The sequence below is a fragment of the Zootoca vivipara genome, chromosome 16 (assembly GCF_963506605.1).
Source record: "Zootoca vivipara chromosome 16, rZooViv1.1, whole genome shotgun sequence".
NCBI classification, from domain to species: domain Eukaryota; kingdom Metazoa; phylum Chordata; class Lepidosauria; order Squamata; family Lacertidae; genus Zootoca; species Zootoca vivipara.
Genome location: NC_083291.1, coordinates 4,183,776 through 4,207,958, shown reverse-complemented (window position 1 = coordinate 4,207,958; position 24,183 = coordinate 4,183,776). Strand labels below are relative to the sequence as shown.

General features: G+C 44.5%; 1 protein-coding gene across 2 annotated transcripts in view; it reads right to left on the bottom strand.

The window, feature by feature from the left end:
• Positions 1 to 12,484, bottom strand: part of TTC39B (tetratricopeptide repeat domain 39B) — a 53,477-nt gene extending 40,993 nt beyond the window's left edge. Inside the window, exon 1 of one of the 2 annotated variants that reach the window (XM_035140777.2) lies at positions 12,189 to 12,484. In XM_035140777.2, the coding sequence (XP_034996668.2) occupies positions 12,189 to 12,251 (63 nt within the window). In that variant the 5' untranslated portion in view covers positions 12,252 to 12,484. The other variant, XM_035140778.2, reaches the window with a different exon arrangement.
• Positions 12,485 to 24,183: the final 11,699 nt, after the last annotated feature.

Here is a 24,183-nt window from a genome sequence, read left to right as displayed (position 1 = left end):
AGTCCAATGGGACTTACTCTGATGTCAGCGTGCATAGGATGGCAGCCTAAGGCATTTAGACTTTCAACACTGTAACTCCATATCAATCAATCAATCAATAAGCTTTATTTGCATAGCTGACAGCCATAGCAACAGAATACACACAATATACAATTAAAAATAACATGGATAAAAGGATCAGTCGTAAGACTATGATTATCGTTTAAAAGATAGCCCTTAGTCTCATTGCATCCTCAATGAATCTGGCAACTTGTGTTGTTCTCAGGTCATTTTGATCTGATAGAAGAAAGAACAATATGTAACTGCATATGTTATGCAACAAATGCCCAAATGTTGCCTGGTTGAAGCAGCCCTTTGCAGCACTCGCATGACAATTTTTAATACTTCCCCATTCCTTTCATCACATTCAACAGAGTCCATCCATCTTCACTGCTGTGTGGAAACGAATTGTGCAAACGTCAAATGTTATTATCAGTAAGAATCATTAGTCACCAATGATATTTTCATTCATCAAGTAACATTTAAGTTTGAACATGAACTACCTGCTCCAGGTTTCATGTTTCTATGTAGCAGTTGGTGTTGTTTTTTTAAGGGCAGTACCAGCAAGACTACCTCGGAATAGTTTAGGCAAATTATTATTAGTTTAGGTGAATAAGAACAACCCCAGGCAGTTCAGAGAGAAATGTCCAGTTTTTAAGCCACTGATGTGCCACCAGTGACCCAGCCCAATAATGCATTATCAGAAAAAGGACTAGAAAAAATGTATAACCTTTGTGGATTTACAGTTCAATCCTTAACAGAAGTAAGCTCTACTGAACTCAGTGCAGCTAGGACTGCACTCTCACCTTCTGAGTCCCATTGATTTTAAACAGGATGAATTCAAGCATGTGTTTGACTCTAATGAGATTTAGAAACTGGATTGAATTCTGATGGATTAAATTCTTTGCTTCTTTTTAAAGAACGTTCACAGTGAAATCGACTTATGAGTTTTCCAGATTAATATAGACAGTATATAGTTTTTGCTCAATATCATTGTTTTCAAAACATTAGCCTGAATTTTAAATTCAGAGTCTTAGAATATAGTCCATTTACTATCCAATTCTTTTGTTATAGTGGTCTGGATATTTCAAGTGGAGGACAATCTGTATGAAGAGCATATGCAACTGTAAAAATCCAGTTAAACCTACCTGCCTGTGTACCACTAATTGACACTTAACACTAAAGTAGCTGGCACTATTAAGCTCTTCTGCTAAGCTCAAAAGTCTCTCTAAAACCTTGAGGGAAGGGATGGTTACAGCTCAATGTCTGTGTCTTTTAATGTAATTTGGATTAAAGCACTATATCTGGACACAGCTTTGATTTTGTCAAGAAACAGCAAAGAATAGCCAGCTGATTTTGGCACAGATTCAGTGTGGTCAGTCTGAGAGTGCAGAGAAACAGCAGAAGTTCGTTCCTCTTTGCATGTTTTACTTAGCTCATTGCCTATTTATACATGTCATCTGCTTCCGGCTCTATCCACATTTTTCTTTTGCTGTTATGACAACAAGACTTGTTTTCTACCCTCCAGTAGTAAAATATATATATCTCTAAATAGATTTATGGTTGCATTGGAAGATGACGACCACAAAATTATGCTATACATTTGCTGAACTGGGAGCTGGGCAAAAAACAGGCTCATGTGTGCCCCCTAGTCTTTGTGCAGGGAATGAGCAGGCAGGACCAGGAAAGTTAGAGAGGGACCAAAGTTAGACCACCTCAATCCAAGTACCCTACATCAAATGGTCAGACTGACGATTGATGTGGAATACAGGCAACTCCCCATCTACACATGTTCAAGGCACATGTGACCACTAACACATGCACCATTTTTGGCCCCAGAAGCGGGCGGGTGCGGAACGGTGTCCCACCAATGTGTGTGGTGCCTCAGAATGCAACCCCCATGTAAATGGGGAGTTGGCTCTATTTAATGGACAACTTTAGTCAGTTCTGTGTTGTAGTAGGACAGCCTTTCCCAATCTGTTACCCTCCAGATGATTTGGGCAATTCCTATCAGCACCAGCCAGCCTGTTATATATAAAAAAGAAAATATAGATGGCTCCATATTGGAGAAGACAGCAGCAGGGAAGCTTTCCTGTCTTGAAATATATGAAATCTGGAACCAAGCCACAGGGGGTACTACAGATTTTGGGGTATTTTCAGTGTAGACACTGCAGGTCGGTTCTGCAAAAAGCTTTTTTTTCTATTCCAAACATGCAATGATTATTCATTGACATTACAGAAGTTAAATATTACTAAGGGGCTTTAGTATTCCATCTGATCCTTTCTGAGCTGGGTAGCAGACAACTTTCATGGTGATATGCAAAGAGATCCTTTGGGTGCTTGTTTGCATAGAGGAGAGAATGAACAACTTTTTGGAGACCATGAAATACTGCATAGCTTGTTTTCTGCTCCTCTCCCTCCATATTGCAAAAAAACACACCTCGTGTTGGCTTATCAGCATCTTTCCTTCCTGTCTACCCTTGGATCTCCATAGGCCATGCTGCTCTAGAAACTTGTCCATATGAGCATTTGTGCTTGACTGCAATGTAGCTACCTCACAATTTCTCGGCAGCCCTCCTTTTTGAGGAACAGGTGGATAAAAAATAACAGAGTGAGGTCCCCCCATACCATTTTTAAATATATAAATTCAACAACCTGCTCTGCAATGTTTTGATCTGGCTTTTATTTTACTAGATGCACATAAAACATTAGGGCTGATCAGGTCCATAGCCTGGGAGTGCTCCTGGATTCCACCTTACCACTGGAGGCACAAAAGTCTTTAGTGGCGATTTCCAGCTTCACCTGGTTCACCTGGCCTTTGCTGGACAGGGACAACTTGGACACTGTGCTTTGTGCTCTAATAACTTTGTTTTTGAGCTACTGCAATGTGTTCTATATGGGTCTGCTGTTGAACACCGTTCAGACACTGCAGTTAGTGCAAAATGCAGCTGTGGGAATCTTGTTATGCTGCTCATTTAGGCACCGTATAACACCAGTCCCAAAGCATTGTCAGAACAATTTCATTACTTGTTTTATATACTGTACATTTCTTACTTCTTTTAGATTTACATATTGTATAATACTGTATCTAAATAAATAAATAAATAAGTTGGGCTTCATCTCAATAAATAAAAAGCCCAGTGTGCTGAAGCAGTTTTGGAATAAAATATTCTGTACTCATTAACACAAGAACACTGTTTCTGTAATGGAAAATCCTATGTTCCATATTTTGTAGATTGATGCACTTTCATGTGAAGTCAAAAAGCAGTAGAAATAAGGGCAACTTTAACAGGTTCTTAAAATAAGGTTAGTACAAAAAAGGCAGTACAAATGTCATTTTCGTTGAGGTGGGTATAGAATTTGCAGTGTTGGCCTAGAATCCTTCTTCTAATCATGTCAACAGTGTGATGCAGCACCAAAAAGAAGCTAATGCTAGTCTACGCTGCATCAATGGAAGTCTAGTGTCCCAATCAAGGGAAGTAATAGTAGCACTCTTTTCTGCCTTGGTCAGACCACACCTGGAGTACTGTGTCCAGTTCTGGGCGCCACAGTTTAAGAAGGATATTGACAAGCTGGAATGTGTGCAGATGAGGGCAACCAAGAAGATCAAGGGTCTGGAAGCCAAGCCTTATGAGGAATGGTTGAGGGAGTTGGGCATGTTTAGCCTGGAAAAGAGGAAAATGAAAGGAAATATGATAGCCACCCAAAGGGCTGTCAAATGGAGGATGGAGCAAGCTTTTCTCCCGCTTTGAAAGCTAGGACTCAAACCAAAGGATTCAAGTTACAAGAAAGGAGCTTCCAACCAACATCAGGAAGAACTTTCTGGCCAGTAAGAGCTCTTCGACAGTGGAACAGTCTCCCCCAGGAGGTAGTGGACTGGACTCCCCTTCACTGGAGGTTTTTAAGCCACACACACACAGAGCTTTATTGCGGCCCATAGACCCAAAATGCAAAGTACAAGGTTTATAAGCAGAGGTTGGATGGTCATCTGTCATGGATGCTTTAGTTGAGATTTCTGCATTGCAGGGGCTTAGACTAGATGACGCTTGAGGTCCCTTCGAACTCCATAATACTATGTTTCTATGAGGGTTGCTTTACAATTCTACGATTCTATGACAGTTACTTTTTAGGTTTTACTAAACCTTTGCAAAATATGAAGCTTCACCCAGTTCTGACTTTTCAGAGCTTGTTACTCAGAGAGCCTTAAATGACATATATTGTGTTTAAATGACATCATATAGAATATTCTTTACAGTCAAAAACAAAAACTGGGTCCAAAAATGTCCTTTAATAGCCTTCAACAGAGGCCAGCGGGCAGTACATTTCCCAAGGCAGAACTATACATGTTCTCTGTGGCTTCCAATTATTTTATATCAAGCTGCTCAGTTACACCACAAGAGAATCCCCTAGTGGCCAATTATTGCCGCATGAAATCTCCGTTACAACACGGGCATAGTACACATTGGCATAATAAACTGCAATGTACTGGCTGACATTTTCAAAATACATTCTTGGAGCATCAAAATATTTCTTGTACTTCCTTCTAAGTGAAATAGAAAGAACTGTTATATTAAGAGAAGTGTTAGAATAATGGACATAGAGCAGGGATGACCAGGTTAAATTCTCCCTCACCAATAAAGGTTATTGGGATAATACTACGAAATCACCTTGAGCTACTTTAAGGGAGAGCAGGATAAAATTACATAGTTTTCCAAAACTGGTGTTCGTTGCTATTTGAGTTATCACTTCGAAATGGAAGTTGCAGAATGCACAAAAAGTGTCTATTTCCTACAAAAGAGATACACCCTGATGGCTGTACATTCAGTTGCACAGATATATTCAGCCACATAGAGAATGGGCCCTACATGTGCAGAAGGGGAATCCAAGATTTTCTTTTGCATGGTGGAGCCCTTCGTGCATAGGGCCTGTTTTCTTTGGAGATGGAGTTGCCAACTGATGGTTGACTGGTGCATCAGTGTCAAAGGGATATGGCCAGCTGTCTTGAGTCCATTTCTCACTTCAGTGCATAGGGATGTTTGCTAGAACACTCCCTTTATACAGCTGCATAATTTCAGGGTTTATGCTAATTATAGACTTCACGAGTTATGAAATCTGAATAAAATAAACTCTTTGGCAGTTTAAGACATATGAATGAAAACCTTTCTTTGATCTACAGTCACCCGATATATTTTATCTGGGTGGTTTACCATAAAAGATGGTTCTTTTGGCAGATTTAGTATATATTTTAGAAAGGAACAGAGGAGTCCTTTGCTTGCCATTAAACTATCAAATTTTAACTGGAGTATGGTAGCAAAGCTGGTATTGAACTTCATTCTGCAAGTAGAATTATTTCCACTTCAAAGTAATTTACATAGCCCAAGCACATCTCATTTCCCAATTTCAGTCATTAAAATCAACCAAGCAACTCTAAACCAAGCTACAGCAAAGCATGAATGCGTGTGTGGGTACTCCCAGCAAAAATCACAGCCACTTCAGTTCTCCCCCCCCCCCCGGTCTTCCTGCTGCAATGGGACTCTGAGCTAAGCAATTTGTTTGGCTTACCGTTATGTGCAAACTGGGTTAATGGTAAGCAGAAAAGTAGAAAGTGTTGATGCTAGCATTAGATTAGTCTACTTGTCTTTCATTAAAAATTCACTTTAGGAGAGAAAGACAAATCACAGAGTGCTGTGCAAAAATGACTCCTCTTCCTTTCTAAAGCTCAGGATACTCTCTTCTCAGCCTTGTCATCATTTTACCGTTGACACCATTTCCAAGAGCCTTATGAAAACTTGTCTTTTTTACTTTTCCAGTTCCATCTGCTTTTGAAAGGATCATTTTGAAAGGATCTTATGTACTTCAACCTTTACTCCAGGAACGCCTTGGAAATGTATTGTGAGCAAATAGCAGTAGATTCACATATTTATGTTCACATAGTGTCTATGATAATAAGACATGAGTCCAGGATTAATGGACACGAGCACTTCCCCTGCTTGGTGGCAGCTAGTTATTTGTCATAGGGAAAATGACAGTTTAAAGACAAATTACACAAGGTGTCTCTTTTAAACTTCAAAGGGACAGTTTCCTCAAATGACCTTGGCACTATTGATTGTGTCTTCCATGAAATTTAATTTGTAGAAAATAGCCCATAGCAGGCAAGTCAACTTGGTATTGGACAAATAGATGCATTGCACATGAGTAAAATGCTATTTTAATTTGCTTTCTAATTTGACCTGAAGACATGTAATGCTTCCATCAAGAGGCTTCAGTTTTCTTAAAGATGGAAGAATCTTTATGTTGTCCCCTGGAAACCAATTGCATGTCACAAACATGTACTCCTTAGTATGATGCTCAACTGACATAATCAACAATATATTATATATTGTAGTAATGCAACTTAGGCATTTATTGTTCTCTTTGATAGCCCCCTACTCCTTTTTATTTTTAAATAGCCAAGGCTTTATTACATGCATTTCCTAAAATGCAAAACATATTTCAAACTACATTTTATATGGAAATGCATGTAGCAGAGCCTAGATTAAAAATAATGATAAGAGGAACAGAGGAGGAGGGAAAAGAGGGGTGGCGGTTAACACTCTCCCTAGCCATGACATTTTTCTCTGCTCAAAGTGTCTCCCCGTGGCTGCCTTTTCTTCCTGCTAGGTTCACACACTACTCTTGCATAAGCCTTGTAATAATTGCCAAAGGATCCAATGTCGCCTGCACTGCTCAATGTGTTGTGCAAGTTGATATATGTTATCTCTGTGAGAAACAGAAGTGAATAAAAATTGTGTAAGTTAGCCTCAGGACCTAGGTTAACATTCAGGACCTAGGTTAACATTCAGTACCTAGAAATGTTCATGGCACAATTTTATCCAAAAGGCCCAGGAGTCAAAATAAGTTTAATTTAGGCCATTACATATACTGTACTTAATTTTAGTAATACTTTTGTCAGTTATCACATTAATTAACTCTTCGATGGGGGGCGGGAGTACTTTCAAGACTCAAGTTCTCTCTCACACACACACAAAGTAATATATTTCAATAACCAATCCTTACATCTTTCAATTTCTGCAGTCAAAAGCGTTCTTAGAAAAAAGAAGAAACTGCAGCCTCCTTTCTGCCTGCTTCACCATTAAAGCCAAGAGGCAAATGAGACATTATGGAAGCACAATTGTGTACTTGGCCATGAATTAGCCTCATGCCTACATACGCCGACTCCTTCCCAGAAACCTGCAATTATACTTGGAACTCTTCAGTTTACCATAGTTTCTCATTATATCTGAACCAATAAACAATAGTTACAAGATTCAGAAGATTTTGGGAATCCTGCCTTGTTTTTAACTTGATAGGAATAGTTAAAAGATTTGGAATCACTGAACTTTTAAAGTACAGTGGAACCTCGGGTTATGTACCACCTTTGTTGCGTATCCTTCAGGATATGCACGCGGCAAACCCAGAAGTAACGGAAAGGCTTCCGGCGGCCACACCTGCACAGAAGTGGGATCCTGTCGTGCGCGCATGCACAGAACAGGCACCTCTGGATACAAATGTTTAAGGATGTGTACAGACCCCCAGAACGAATTAAATCCATATCCAGAGGTACCACTGTATGACTAACTGAACACTTTGTGGCTTACTGCAAGAAAGAAAGCAGTATCACAATGGCAAAAGACAGTCACAAGCCTATCTCATTTTATTCCTCTGAGATAAGATAAAATCCAAATGTGGTCTAGGAACCAGGTCTTAATTTCTATAAGACTGGTTGTTGGGTACAATTTAAGTGTTCCATAGGCAGTTGGGATGTGGAGTGAAACTCTCAGCTTGCGGCAGGTTTAGGAGGGAAAGCAGAGACAACTGTTCCTCCCCTCAGTGGCGGATACTTCCAGTCTGGGAAACCCATATGCAAAAAAGACAACTTGGGAGAAGTGTTTTCAACAGAAAAACTCATATTGTGGTGAGGGTACAGCTTTCCTGCTGTGCGGTGCTTTAAACTGCGGTCTTCTCCACCATAATCCTGTTTTATAGTGATTCAGCCCAGCCCCAGTGAAGGCAGGCCACCAGTTTCTAAGTGTGGGTGTCTGTCCTACAGGGAGATACAAGAGGCCTGAAATCTAGGGTGAACTACGAACAAGCTTCAACAAATTAACATTAAGGAGCTACATTCAGACCACTGTCTGCTCCGGCAGAGCATCATAAAACTGCCTACCAAAACCAGCATATGAAAGAATCTGTTTAGGTAGATTTGTATGGATTCTGACTAAGAAGATATACAGAAAGGCAAGTTGCTGAAGAATTTCACTCCCTGGATAGCTTGACAAACTTACCAGAGACCTGAAGGGGGAGCTTGACATAGAATAGAATCCCAGAGAAAATGGTAAAATTAGGGGGAAAGTTAAAAAACCCAAACAAACAAAAACCCACAGTTTGGTTAACTTCACAAAGTGAAAAATATGTGTTGCACAGATAGAAGGAAAAGACAATTTACTGAAGCTTTCTGGACATTATCCAAAAGACACTGTTTTTAAAATAACCAATACTCCCGTTGTTACTTTTCTTTTTATATTCCTAATGATGTACTAGTATAAGTAAAGGGACACGGGTGGCACTGTGGTCTAAACCACTGAGCCTCTTGGGTTTGCCGATCAGAAGGTTGGCGGTTCGAATCCACATGACGAGGTGAGCTCCCATTGCTCTGTCCCAGCTTCTGCCAACTTAGCCATTTGAAAGCACACCAGTATGAGTAGATAAATAGGCACCGGTGCGGCAGGAAGATAAACAGCGTTTCCGTGCACTTTGGCACTCATCATGGTGTCCCATTGCACCAGAAGCGGTTTAGTCATGCTGGCCACATGTCCCGGAAAGCTGTCTTCAGACAGACTCTGGCTCCCTTGGCCTGAATAGAAATGAGTGCCGTACCCCACAGTCACTTTTGACTGGACTTAACCGTTCCTGGGGTCCTTTACCTTTACTTCTTTATTTAGTGTTATTATATGTCCCAATATTAAAAAGATTCATTGAAGCAAAGCAATTTATGTGATGAGATAGTCCTAAAAAGCAGTCAGAAGAGTTATAATAGCCATCCTCATTCAATAAAATTGATAGCATATAGTAGAAGTGCACGTCAAGCAATTCGCCAAGTGAAAAGGAAGTTCTGCAGCACCATCACAAAGGCTGTTTGGGCATGACTGCTGAGTCCCCTTTCTTCCCCTGATAAAGTCGTCTGCGACTTTTTAACTCACAGCTGCCAAGTCTTGACAAAAATCTAGATACCGGTATATACCAATGCTGTACCTATGCTGGGCATGGCACAGTTTACAAGCAGGCCAGGATCTCATGACAAGTGTTGCTGCTATGCAAGATCCATGATAAGAACCATCTCCTTCATCAAACCCCCAGTACCAACTTCAGGTTGTACAAAGTGCCATTAATTACATCTTTCCAGGTTAAAACTAATACGAAGCTCAGACAAAACACACAGAAATCCAGCTATAATATAAAAGTAAACTAAAATTCATCTCTGATTGCTCCTATTTAGGATAGGTGCCTACTATATCCGGTTCCATATTTTTCATATTGCATCATTTGTCCACTTGCTCATCTGGATTGTTTGACTAAACTCTCTTTTGAATTATGCAAGCAGCTCTAGCATGAGGCGTTCTATTTCCTCCTGCTCTTTGCAGCACAGTATCTAGGTGACAGGGGCCATATGTAGGTGGTTTATTATTACAGAGTGTAGAATTTCAATGGTATGAGCACTGACTTCCTAAATGACCTCAAATATTGCAGTCCTGGTCCCCATAAGGAAATAAAATGTACAATGGAAAAGGGCCACTCTAGACCACTTTCAAAAACAGAAAAGCAACACAATGACTTTCAGCTGCAGGAATCATATATACCCGTGTTTCTCATATTATAAGACACCGTCTTATATTTATTTTTCCTCAAAAAAAAAAACACAGCATGGCTTATTTTCAGGGGATTTCTTATTTTTATTACGTATGGTACAGCAAAAAGCTTCGTCGGATCCGGCTCTGTCGGGCGGGATGGGGGAAAGGCGAAGGAACGATCCTGCGCCTTTCCCCCACCGCTGCCAAGCCCCATGCTGGCGGCAAGCTGCGGCGGGGGAAGGTCTTCCTCCGCCGCCGTGTCTTGCCTGCCTCCCCCGGCACTGAACGCAACTTCGGAGACCTCCGAAGTTGCGTTCAGTGCCGGCTTTTCGCGGCAAGACGCGGGGGCGGGGGAAGGTGGCGGGGCGTCCGTCTGAGGCAGCCCGGAGAAGCGGCTGCCTCGTGTTGGAGGCTTTGTGGCTCCTCTTCGTGGCAGCAGCATCTTCCTTTTCCTCCCACCACAACCCGGTATGGCTTATTTTCGGGGTATGCCTTATATTTCACCAACCTTTGGAAACCCTGCCATGGCTTATTTTGTAGGTATGCCTTAAAATATGAGAAACACGGTAGTAACGACTTAACATGGGGCTGCTAGAGATATTCTATTTCATCTACCTTTGGGGTCTTCCCAGATAAAGGGCATTCTGACAGCCACAAACCTATCAGGTTAGAAGAGACTGTGGGAGTCATTGTGGTTAAAGTGTTGAAGATAAAAATCAGGAGGGAGAAAACATGCATGCCACCCTGAACCCCTTGGAAGTAAGGTGGGATATATGTGTAACGCTAAACGAAGACAATAAAAAGAGAGGATACTTGGGCATGATGTCTGCAAGCTTTGTATCATGAACTATTGCTAGCACTTATTTGCAAGCTGCAGCTCTGGAATTCTTTTCTGCTCTTCAAAGCAATTCCTGAACAGACGAATTCAGGGGGCAGCTGCCCCGGGCCAAATCAAATGAATAAATAAAAATACTAAAAGTAGAAACGGTAGGAAGATCTTGACAGGAGGTCTTTTCCTGAGCACTTGGGCTCAAAAGAAAATAAAACAACTGGCTGAGACGTTTCATTTCGAATCTGCTAAAACAGAGCCAGACAGAGGGTGATGACAGGTGGGTATCCTGCTGTGACACACACACACACACACACCCAGCATAAATCCTGGCTACGCCCCTAGATGAATAATTATAATGAAATGAAGGGTGTTGTACGCCTAATAAATAACAACGAAAGCACCTCGAGGGACAATGAGATCTCACTTCTGAATGATTGTACGTAATTTTGCAACACAGCATCGCTGCTAACCATCACATTTTTAAAAAAGATGCAAGAGTTCTATTTTGTCTTTTTATCCCCACACCCCACTAAAATCCTTTCGGGCGGGATTTGAATTTACCATTATTGAACTTACCATTCAATATTTATGGGGTCACATCGGGGCCGGATGTTGGTTTGATGAGGCCCTCAGCTACTGAAGGTAATGGGGTCCTTTATATCAGTGGTCATCAACCCCCAGGCCATGGACCGGTACCGGTCCGTGGATCAATTGGTACCGGGCCGCCCAAGGAACATTAAATACAATTAAATTAAAATTATTAAATCAAAACAATCTAAATAAAATATAAACAATCAACGTCCCCCCCCCCCCCCAGCGGGCCGCAGTAAAATTACCAAACGTTGACTGGTCCACTGCGATAAAAAGGTTGGGGAGCACTGCTTTATATGACCAGCTGTCCTTTGTCAATAACAAGTTGTCGCTGTTTTATGTGTTGAATACATGCTATATGGTAATTTATGGCCCTAATAGGTATCTCAAGCCATTTGCACACAACAAGTAGGAGCCTACACAACACAAAACACTGTTGCTGTATGTAGGTTTTATTTTATTTGCTTTTTATCTTATATTTTGGAAATGTACATCCAGGTTTGTTTTTCCCTTTAATTTTTTTTTTGGGGGGGGGGGGGCCTGCAAGAGAGTGGGGCCCTGAGCTAGATCTTGTTTCGCTTATACGTAAATCCGGCACTGCAACACAGCAGCACCTGTTGGTCTCCAGGAGGCGAGAAAGTGAGAGGGGGAAACCTCCCCCCCCCCATCTCCATCCTTTCGACCCATCTCGGAAACTCGACGGACAACCCGCCGCGCCAGGCCCATTCATCGCCTAAGGAAGGGACTCACGCGTTCGGCAGTGGCGTAACGGCGTTCACACGTTCGCGCATGTGTGACACGCAACTCTCGCTCCCCCTCCCCCCGCGCCACGGCGTTACCTCTTCGCCTCCTCCTCCTCCTCCTGCGCTCGTCCCTTCGGTTCCATTTCTGACACTCGCCATATTCCCCGCGGAGCCGGGCTCGTATCGTGTGGAGGGCGGTGGGTCTCTCTGTCTGTCTGTGTCTCTCGGGTCAGGATGGGAGACCCTCCCTCAGCCCCTCGCTTCCAGGTTACAGTCCGTCAGGTCGGGCGGCGGCGGCGGCGGCTCCTCTCTGACTGAATCCACCTCAGGCGGCTGTTTGCCGCCGTCCTCCTACCCGCCCGGCTCGCGCCCGCTCCTCATCTGCATATCACGCCCCGCCCACCGCGCCTTTAAAACACACCAAGACGCACACAGACAAAAAGGGGGGGGCCTGTCGACGTTCTACTCACATACTGTACACACAAACCCCGAGCGCTGTCTCGTGTCGACTCCGCCCACTACATTTGCATGGACCGACCTATGGAAGCAGGACCGACCTATGGAAGCGCCCGTTCTTTCTCTGCATATCACGCCCCGCCCACCGCGAATTTAAAAAAAACACAAAAAATGGGGGCAGCCGACGTTCTAAAACACACACACCGAGCACCGCCTCGTGTCGACACCGCCCAACTCATTTGCATGACGAGCAGGACCGACCTATGGAAGCGCCCGCTCGTCATCTGCATATCACGCCCCGCCCATTGTGCATTTAAAAAAAGAAGGGCAAGCGCTTCGTCGGCTTCCTGTCGGCAGCCGAGTTCGACTCCTCCGCCCACTTCATTTGCATGACGAGCACGACCGACCTATAGAAGCGCCCCCTGCGCTCGTTATCTGCAAATCACGCCCCGCCCACTGTGCATTTAAAAAAGGGCAAGCTCTTTGTCGGTTTCCTGCCGGCAGCCGAGTTCGACTCCTCCGCCTATGTCGACTCCGCCCACTTCATTTGCATGACGCGCTGGACCGGCCTGTGGAATGGCCGCGCCATTGCTTCCCTTCGCCTCGCGCCGGGTCGTTCTCGTTTCCTATCCGCGCACGGCCGAAGCGCGGCGCAGTTTGCGCGGGTTGCGCATTCCTTTGGTGGCAGCCGCATAATGATCTTAATTTGCGTGTAAATGCAAAAAAGGCCTGACCGCAGAAATTAAGGGAAAGAGAAAGGTTTCCTTATCCTTTGTTCTATGAAAGCTGCTAATTATTATTTTTTATTTGACACATTTCTAGACAGGCCTGCATTCAGGAGGTGGTTTCTAATATATCCAGTGGGGGGGGGGGAATCACACACACACATCCAGTGGGGGGGGGGAATCACACACACACCCCACATATCAAAATGCCATAGTAGAACAGTAGAGGCGGGGGAGTGGTATTATTATTATTTATTTATAAAATTTGTATACCGCCTTATAGCCGCAGGTCTCGGGAGGGACGTTGCAACATAAAAACACAAAATACATCATAAATACCAAAAACAACCGAATAACATATTTCTAGACGGGCATTGTTGGTGCCTGCCTTTTCTAATATATCTAATGCAAAAAGAAGAAAAAACCACTGACACATCAAAATACTGTACCTTAAAAGTACAGTAGAGTTGGGGGGCGGGGCGGAATATTGGTAACAATTAGCAATTATGGGCATAGCTGCCCCCCCAATCAAGTAAATACTTAACTAGCTGACCAATTGTGTCCCAGATAACTCGGTTCTTCTCTTCCCCCAAATATAAAGCCTGCCCTGCCCTAAAATAAATCCTATGTAGCGGTCAGCAAAGTGGCAGCAGGTCAAACGAAGGGTCAATGATAGACAGGCTGCCGGCGTTTTTCACCTGTTTCGCCCATATGACGGGCTTCTTCAGTAGTTTCTCCTGCTTTCTGTTATGTTTAATACATTCACTGGTGGTATAAACCAGGTCTTATTAGTATTCGAACTAGTCATTTTGTTGGTAGTCATTCCGTCGTTGCACCCATGTTGTTTAGTCGTTTAGTCGTGTCCGACTCTTCGTGACCCCATGGACCAGAGCACGCCAGGCACTCCTGTCTTCCACTGCCTCCCGCAGTTTGGTCAGACTCATGTTCGTAGCTTCGAGAACACTGTCCAACCATCTCGTCCTCTGTTGTCCCCTTCTCCTTGTGCCCTCCATCTTTCCCAACATCAGGGTCTTTTCCAGGGAGTCTTCTCTTCTCATGAGGTGGCCAAAGTCTTGGAGCCTCAGCTTCACGATCTATGTTTAGGGTGCCATTTAGCTCCTAGCTTTCATATCTCAGTTTCTATCATTCACGTAATACAGCTTGACCCCACTGGTTCTGCTGCAGTGAAACAGATAGGTATTGTGGTTGAAGTGATCAGTTCATAAGATCAAGAATAAGCAGCACAGGAAAGACAGCCCAAATAAAATTCACCCTCATCCCTTGTGTGTAGCACAGGCCTTTCCTCTCCTCTCTTCTTGAGAACCATCTGCCACGGATGCTTTAGCTGAGATTCCTGCATTGCAGCGGGTTGGACTAGATGACCCTTGGGTCCCTCCCAACTCCACAATTCTATGATTCAGGTCCAAGCTTTCATCAGCTCTTTAACTCTATATTGTGCAAGGCTTATTTATCCCACGTTTTAAGCTCTTTTTACACACCCCACTGTTTCCCAATCCCGAGGGAATCGTAGGTAAGATTCCCAGGCAACCTTCCCACGTCTCGGCAGTAGTTTACTTTGCAAACTTTCAGGCTGCAATCCAACACCTGCATTGTTTCAGGTGAGGGATGGACTCAGTAAGGAATTATGGGAAAGCTTTCTCCTATTTCTAGCCCAGTTCTTCATTCACCCAGGTGTTAAAAAATAAATAAAAATAAGAGAGGTGCAGTCTTAGACTTCTAAGAGCAGACTTCAGTATCCACGGCTAGCAAAATTCTCCTGAAAAGGACCTCCCCACTCCTTGCTACAATGTAGTTTCATGTTCAGTTTCTGTCAATCTCACACCTTCCATTCCAACTGCAATTGTAAGGGAGATTCAGCCTTTGTTTGGATTGTTTTCAAGTCACACTCCCTACTGGATTCACACCCCAGATTATTCCAGCAGGCACCAGATTATACCTTACTTCTATTATGGGATATATTACCTGGGTGTTTCCATGCCTTCTAATTAGTTTCCAGCAACTGCATAACTAATTTCAGACATGGGGTATTTCCTTCCCCCGCCCCAGTGTTTTGGCAATGCCGGTTTGGCAATACCACTCAATACATATAAACTAAACAAGCTATAGTTTAGGGCCCCCGAAAAAATTAAAGGGGAAAAGAATGGATGTACATTTCCAAAATATAAGATAAAAAAACAAATGAAATAAAACCTACATCCATCAACAGTGTTTTGTGTTGTGTAGGCTCCCAGTACGTTTCCGAGCACAGTTCAAAGTGTTGGTGCTGACCTTTAAAGCCCTAAATGGCCTCGGTCCAGTATACCTAAAGGAGCGTCTCCACCCCCATTGCTCTGCCCGGACACTGAGGTCCAGCACCGAGGGCCTTCTGGCGGCTCCCTCGTTGCGGGAAGCCAAGTTACAGGGAACCAGGCAGAGGGCCTTCTCGGTAGTGGCACCCGCCCTGTGGAACGCCCTCCCAACAGATGTCAAAGAGGAAAACAACTACCAGACTTTTAGAAGACATCTGAAGGCAGCCCTGTTCAGGGAGGCTTTTAATGTTTAATAGATTACTGTGATTTATTTTTCTGTTGGAAGCCGCCCAGCGTGGCTGGGGAGACCCAGCCAGATGGGCGGGGTATAAATAAATTATTATTATTATTATTATTATTATTATTATTATTATTATTATTTAAGTCATGGGCCCCGTCTGCTCGCCTGCTCCCTAAAATATCACTGGTTTGCTCATTTCTATATACAGTGGTACCTTGGTTCTCAAACTTAATCCATTCCGGAAGTCCGTTCCAAAACCAAAGCGTTCCTAAACCAAGGTGCGCTTTCCCATAGAAAGCAATGCAAAAAGGATTACCATAATCCATTCCAGACTCTTAAAAACAACCCCTAAAACAGCAATTCAACATGAATTTTACTATCTAACGAGACCATTGATCCATAAAATGATAGCAATAATCAATGTACTGTACCATAAAATAAATAAAACAGTACTGTAATGATTTTAAAAAAAATCTTACCTGCACTGATGATAGTTAAGTTAGAGCTTAATAACTATTTCACTATTACAGTAATATACTTCTTCTTAATTGTATTTCAGTTCAACAATTACTTTGATAAAATACATATCTTGTTATGTGCAAATGGCTTTCGATACCTATTAGGTCCATAAATTGCCATATAGCATATCTTCTACACAAAAAAACAGTGACAATTTGTTGTTGACAAAGGACAGCTGGACATATAAAGGATCCCATTACCTTCATTAGCTTAGGGCCTCATCTAACTGAAATTCAGCCCTCATCCCACTACCCAGAATCTGAACTTGCCAGCTCCATCAACGGCTACACACAAGGTAGCTCACTCTGTGCTCCTGAAAGGTATGTTTGCATTTTCATCAGGCTGGCAAATAACCATAGGCCTTTTTTGCACATGCTAAACCATGGTTTATTAAATCATAGTTTCATTGGTAGCCTGAGCCTGTCCAAAGGCTTAACGATTGTTTATTTATTGCCACCAAACCACAACCTGAAGCCATGGTTTGTTGGCTGCTTACAGAACTTGGTTTAGCTATAGCTAAGCATTATGTGTGACGCTGTCACTCTTTGTTAACCTTGGTTTGCTTTGTCCCCCTGCCCCGGGTGCAGGCAAAGCTAAAGGCAAGAGCTGCTTGGAAAACGAGGCCAAGCTTTAGAGCATGGGTAGGCAAACCAAGGTCCGGGGGCCGGATCCGTCCCAACCCTCTTCTAAATCCAGCCTGCGAATGGTCCGGGAATCAGCGTGTTTTTTACATGAGTAGAATGTGTCCTTTTATTTAAAATGCATCTCTGGGTTATTTGTAGGGCCTGCCTGGTGTTTTTACATAAGTGGAATGTGTGCATTTATTTAAAATGCATCTCTGGGTTATTTGTGGGGCATAAGAATTTGTTCCTCCCCCGCCCCCCAAAAATACAGTCCGGCCCCCCACAAGCTCTGAGGGACAGTGGACCGCCCCCCCCCCCTGCTGAAAAAGTCTACTGACCCCTGTCCTAGACAAACAAACCTTGTTCATTTGATCCTCTGTGGGACCTGTTGTGTATTAAAGTAATAGCACAGCAAAGTATGTATTGTAATATAGAGTTTATTGTATTGTATTAAAGAGTTTATTTGAATGTACAAGTTCCAGCGGGAACGTCTATCATTTACTGGTTCAGGGTGCAGGATTTGCATCCTCTGCCGGATTGGTTTGAGTGAATCTGTGCAATTGGTTCCCGCCAAAATGTATCTTTTCCCTGCTAGTCCTCTGTTATTATATAAGCCCCAGTTTTCCCCATTCCTAGGTTCTGGTTCTTATCTGTTTTCTGAAGTAAAGAGATGTTGTACCAGATACTCGCCTCCAGCTTCTTATCTGCACCGGGCTGAAATCACTGAATAATAATAATAATAAATTTTTATTTATACCCCTCCCTCCCCAGTCAAGAACCGGGCTCAGGGCAGCTCACACCAACAGAATTACAATAAAACATAAAAACAATTAATTAAAATACAGATTAAAATACAGTATTAAAATTTAAAATGCAGCCTCATTTCAAGTAGTCCATAAATCCAAGCCATGAGGGAGGAAAACACAGGGGTCAGGCTGAGTCTAACCCAAAGGCCAGGCGGAACAGCTCTGTCTTGCAGGCCCTGCGGAAAGATGACAAATCCCACAGGGCCCTGGTCTCCTGGGAAAGAGCGTTCCACCAAGTTGGGGCCAGTACTGAAAAGGCCCTGGCTCTAGTAGAGGCCAATCTAGCCATCTTATGGCTACTACACAACAGGACCACTTATATTGAACTTGTGATTTAATAAACAAACCCTCGCCTGGGGCTACATATAAATCAGTCTTCCTTCATTGGAGTGATTTTTATATTTTATGAAATCAATTTATGGAATTTTGTGTCTTGGAGGACTGCCATATTTCAAAATCCAGAAAGAAAAGTTGCTGAGCTTTCGTTGTTGTTTTTTTTTTTTGAGAAATCGGCAAAAACAACACTTCTGACATGGGCTGCCATACAGCTGGATTTTCCTGGACCTTTAGCCAATTCCCACCTGGACACTGCTTGTGGGTGCAGTATATTCCACCTATGTCCATGTAGGCCTATGGTTATTGCGCCACCAAATTATGCTAGCGTTTTATGACCTGTAACATCATTAACTGGTTTTGTTCTTTTATGAACTAATTAAATTGGTCTTGGTCAAGTTTGCCTGTCCTTTGCACAAGCAAGTTCTCCAGCTCTTCTTCCAAAGACTTGCCGGCTCTTTAATCCCTTTCACGAGTGAGTAAACCATCTTTGGAAATGCTGTTGGCTTGCCACACCTAGGCGTTTAATGCGTTTCGTTTCTCCAGAGCTGATGAGCTCTGTTGTGACGTGGGGTTTGTGATTTCAGCTCTCTTGACAAAACATGCTGGAGACAGTTCTCTAGTAACAGCTCTTTATTAAAGTGAACAAGACTGAAGACTGAGGAGAGGAAAGCTACATTTATAGGGACAGGGGACTAGCTAGGAAGGGATACATTTTGGAGGGAACAATATCACGCAATCACAGTGCTGCCTTTTGGAGGAAACCAATAAGACAGAGGATCCAAATACAGCAGCTTAAATGAACCAATAGTAGCTGTACCCTCTGGAACCAAAAGGCAGTTACTTTATCCTAATGCAAATACAGACAATAATAATACAGATATAAAATCCTTTGACTCAATACACAACACCCCTCCCCCCCTAGTGAGCACAGCAGACGTAATCCCTCAGGTACTGTGGGGTCCTACAACTTCTACCTGATCTCCTGACAACAGGTGTTGCAGGTTCTGGATTGGGTGTTACCTGTGGTGGAGGGGCTGCTATAGGGGTTTCATCAGGAACAGATGGAGTCCCAGACATCTCAGGGTCCCCGACCTGTACCTCGTCATCATGAGGACTAGCAGACCCTGGTTCATTTGCTGAAGCCCCTGGTGACTGTACCTCTGGACCATTTTCACTCTGGTCTTGCAGCTGTGCGTCATTAGCCAGGGATGAATTATCTGACTCCTCCCTGCTGAGCGCCCGGCGCCTCAGCTGATCTATATGTCTCTTCCAAACTTGCCCATTTTCCAAGGTCACATAATAGGACACAGGTCCACTAGCCCGGGTGATCACACCGGCCACCCACCGCGGACCTCGTGAATAGTTCCTCACCCAGACCAGATCTTCAGGGGCGAGATACCTTGTTGTGTCAGTCTCAGCCTGGGGGGTTGCTCTTGAATTACGGTTTGGCATTTTATCTGGGTGGACATAATCCAGCACCGTTACCAGTCTTCTACCTAAGAGCAGCTCAGCTGGCGATTTGCCCGTCGCAGTACACGGCGTCGCATGCTGCAAAAATAACATTCGCGCAATGCGAGCCGACCAGTTACCCTCCATTAAGCGCGCAATGGATTCTTTGGCTGTTCTTACCATGCGCTCAGCCTGCCCATTGGAGGATGGGTGAAAGGGCGTGGATGTGACCCCTCTTATAAAGTTATCAGCCAAGAATGCCCTGAATTCTTGGGATACAAAAGCTGCCCCATTATCTGATACAATGGTCTCAGGTAACCCGTGGGTAGCAAACAGCTGCCTCAACACCTTGATTACGGCAGCTGATGCCATGCTAGGGACCATCGCCACTTCTAACCATTTGGAATATGCATCAACGATAACCAAAAAGACCTTCCCTTGGAATGGCCCAGCAAAATCTATGTGCAGCCGGCTCCAGGGAGTCCTGGACTGCTCCCACCAGTGGACTGGTGCTCTGGCCACTTCTGGCCGCACCTCTTGGCATGCCTTGCATGTTCGTACCCATTGTTCTATGTTCTGGTCCATTCCAGGCCACCACACATAACATCGGGCTAGCGACTTCATCCTGACCATTCCCGGGTGTCCCATGTGAAGCGTCTCAAGAACCCTGTTTCTCAGTGGTGCTGGGATTATCACCCTATCTCCCCATAGGAGACAACCCTTATGCATGGACAATTCGTGCTGCCTTGTCGCATAAGGCCTGAATTTTTCTTCATGCGGACCACCTGGCCACCCCCTCCCCACCCAAGTGAGCACACGGGAGAGAACAGCATCTTTCCTAGTTTTCTCAGTTATATCCGTAGCTGTTACAGGAGCCCCCGGAAGTGTTTCTAGCATCATAATGTGCTCCGCCGGAGCAGGATCCTCATTGCTCCCGCCAGGAAGGGGCAATCGACTCAGCGCATCAGCATGGCACAACTATTTCCCCGGCACATGGGTCAAGGTGTACTGGAACCCATTCAGGAATATTGACCAACGCAACATTCTGGGGGAGAGAATTTGTGGCGTTTGTTTGTTTGGGTTGAACAACCCTAACAGTGGTTTGTGGTCCGTTTCAATGGAGAAATGGCGACCGTACAAATAATCATAGAACCTTTTGATTCCGGACACAATAGCCAGTGCCTCTTTATCAATTTGAGCATAGTTGCGCTCTGTGGGCGACAACGTACGGGAATAGAAAGAGATGGGCTTTTCCGACCCATCCGGTTCCCTATGACTCAGCACAGCCCCCAGACCGTATTGAGAGGCATCACATGCCAGGACCAGCGGCTTTGACTCATCATAATGAGCAAGGACGCTCCTGCTACTCAGCATTCCTCGCAAGGAGTCAAAAGCCTTCTGCTGCTCCCGCCCCCATCGCCACACATTCTTTTTCTGCAATAGTCTATGTAATGGTTCAGCTACCGAAGCTTTCTGGGGTAAGAACGAATGATAAAAGTTAATAAGTCCCAGGAATGACTGCAACTCCGTCTTGTTCTGTGGTCGTGGTGCCTCGATGATGGCCTTAATCTTAGCATCTGTGGGGTGGATGCCTGATGCATCAATTTTAAACCCCAAGAAATCCACAGTTGGCACCCCAAAACTGCATTTTTCTTTTTTCAGTTGCAACCCCACCTCCTTGAACTTGAGCAACACTGCACGGACACGCGCAACCAGTTCCTGTGGGTCTTTTCCAGCAATCAAAACATCATCAAAAAATGGCAAGACCCCCGGCAGACCTCTTAACAGGCGTTCCATGAGCCCTTGAAAAATCCCTGGGGCCACACAAACTCCGAACTGTAATCTGTTAACTCTGAACGCCCCTTTATGTGTGACAATAGTCTGTGCTTCCGCTGATTGTGGGGTTACTGGCAGCTGTTGGTAAGCTTGTGCCAGGTCAATTTTGGCGAACACCTTGCCCCCAGCCAGTTTAGCCAACAGATGTGATACGACTGGAATGGGGTATGAGTTTCCCCTGAGTGCCTTATTGATAGTACATTTGTAATCTGCACATATCCTGACTTCCCCATTTGCTTTAAGGGGTGTGACGATTGGAGTCTCCCACTTAGCAGAGTCCACGGGTGAGAGAACTCCCTGCTTGACCAATTTATCCAGCTCTGCCTCGATCTTGGGTTGCAGTGCAAATGGCACTCGCCTTGGTTTGAGTCGGATTGGAGCCACCCCGGGGTCCAACTCGAAGTCAACTGGGGGCCCTTTATAACAACCCAGTTTTCCATTAAAGAGACCAGCAAATTCCTTGCATAATACCTCACTCATCTCAGGGCAGGTTTGGATTGAATTAAGCCCTGAGATACTCAGTCCCAGGGCAGGGAACCAGTCAGTGCCCAGGAGACTGGGGCGACTGCCCTTCGCAATCACCAGTTTGAGTACAGCCTGTTTGTCCCGGAACTGTACTCTCACGGCACACATTCCCATAACATGGATGCGGCCCATAACATGGATGCGGCCTGCTGAGTACGACTGCAAGGTTGCCGGAAAGGGCTCCAGAGGGGGCAACTTACCCCTGGGGAAGAATGTCTTCGCGGTCTGGTCCGACACGATGGTGAATGCGGATCCGGAGTCCACCTCCATGTCGCACTGCTGACCCTCAATCTTCACCTTGACGTGTGCCTTGCCTTGCGCTGGAAACTGCACGGCCCTCCCGTTGATCTCCGTTACGTAGTGGCAGTCCTTTAGAAAACGAGTTGCTGTGGGCGGTCTGCGATGCTCCAGTCTAGGTGCTCCTGTCGCTCCCGACGCCGCCGATCTACAGACCCTGGCGATGTGACCCGTCTTTCCGCACGTCCGGCAGATAGCATCCCTGAAACGACAACTCTTCCTTTCATGGTTTCCGCCACAACCTGGGCAACTGCCTCGGCGATCTCTGTGCACTGTGCAGGCCTGACGCACCGACTCGACCCCACGGACTGGGCTCTGGCTCGGAGTAGCCTCTAGCTCGTCCATGGCATGCGCAACTTCTATCTGTGGCTTAGTGGCCTTGCGACTGGCATCAAGCTCCTCTCTTTCATAATTCTCCGTGGCGGTGGCCTCTTTCAAGGCTGAAGCAAGGGTAACCTCTTCTTTAGCCACGATGCGTCTTCTGGCTTTCTTGCTGCTCAGACCACCAATAAACCGATCCAGGAGAGTCTCTTCCAGATTTTGGAAGCCGCAGTGCTGAGCGAGCTTCCGGAGTTCAGCCAGAAATGTGGATACAGACTCCCCAGCATGCTGCTGCCTCTTATGGAACTCCATCCGCCGGGCCATCTTGGTCTCAGTAGGCGCCAAGTGGCTTGTTAGGCAGGCAAGAATATCTTTGAGAGATGTCTCACTCAGCTTCGCTGGAGCAAGTAATGCCTTGGCCAGCTTGAAGGTCTCGGGCCCACAGTAGCTCAGGAATGTGGCCCTTCTTTTGCTGGCATCGGTGATCCCTTGAGCCACTGCAAAGAACTCGAAGCGTTCGACGTAGTCTTCCCAGGTGTGGGGCTCTGATGGCTGGAAGGGCTCCAATACCCTTGGACTCTCCATTGTCCTAGCGGGCAGGGTCGTCTTCTCAGCTGGCCAGTGAGTCTTGTTCTCAGCTGCAATCCGGACTCTGAGGCAGGGTTGTGTTTAACCGCTCCTCAGCATTCCGGATCCCACCTTCGTCGCCAGTTGTTGTGACGTGGGGTTTGTGATTTCAGCTCTCTTGACAAAACATGCTGGAGACAGTTCTCTAGTAACAGCTCTTTATTAAAGTGAACAAGACTGAAGACTGAGGAGAGGAAAGCTACATTTATAGGGACAGGGGACTAGCTAGGAAGGGATACATTTTGGAGGGAACAATACCAAGCAATCACAGTGCTGCCTTTTGGAGGAAACCAATAAGACAGAGGATCCAAATACAGCAGCTTAAATGAACCAATAGTAGCTGTACCCTCTGGAACCAAAAGGCAGTTACTTTATCCTAATGCAAATACAGACAATAATAATACAGATATAAAATCCTTTGACTCAATACACAACAAGCTCCCTGAAGTTTTTGTATATAAGCAAGCAAAGAAATCAGATTGATTAGGAGAGAATTAGGAGAACACACCACTGTGTTTTCTACACAGTGAAGCAGTGTGAAATAAATATGAAGTGGTATTAGGAACAACAAAAAAATTGTTCATACCTGTAAACATGTTTAACAAAAGAAACTGAACAAAAATATTCAATTTATTTTAGTTTTCAGATTTCAAGAGCAAAGAAAGAAGCTCTTATGTTCTGATTTGGTTAAAAAGGATACTGTACTACTGTACTTTGATGCACGCAATGAAACAACCGTTTCCTCAAAGTTGGATTCATGGGTGCTTGTGTTTTCCAATTATTATTTATAAAATATTTCTACCCGGCTCTTATAGCCATAGGGAAACCAGGACGGCCTAAATGGATATAAAACAGAATACAAATTAGAATTAAACAATGGCAAGCTCCCCACCTCCTGGGGAAAAAAAACACCCAACCTCCCCTAGTTCAAAACCGTAAATGTGCGCACTGGAATCTGGGTGCGCCTTTACGCTTACATTAAAACACATTTCAAATTTCCTTATGGCAGGAATGCGATCTC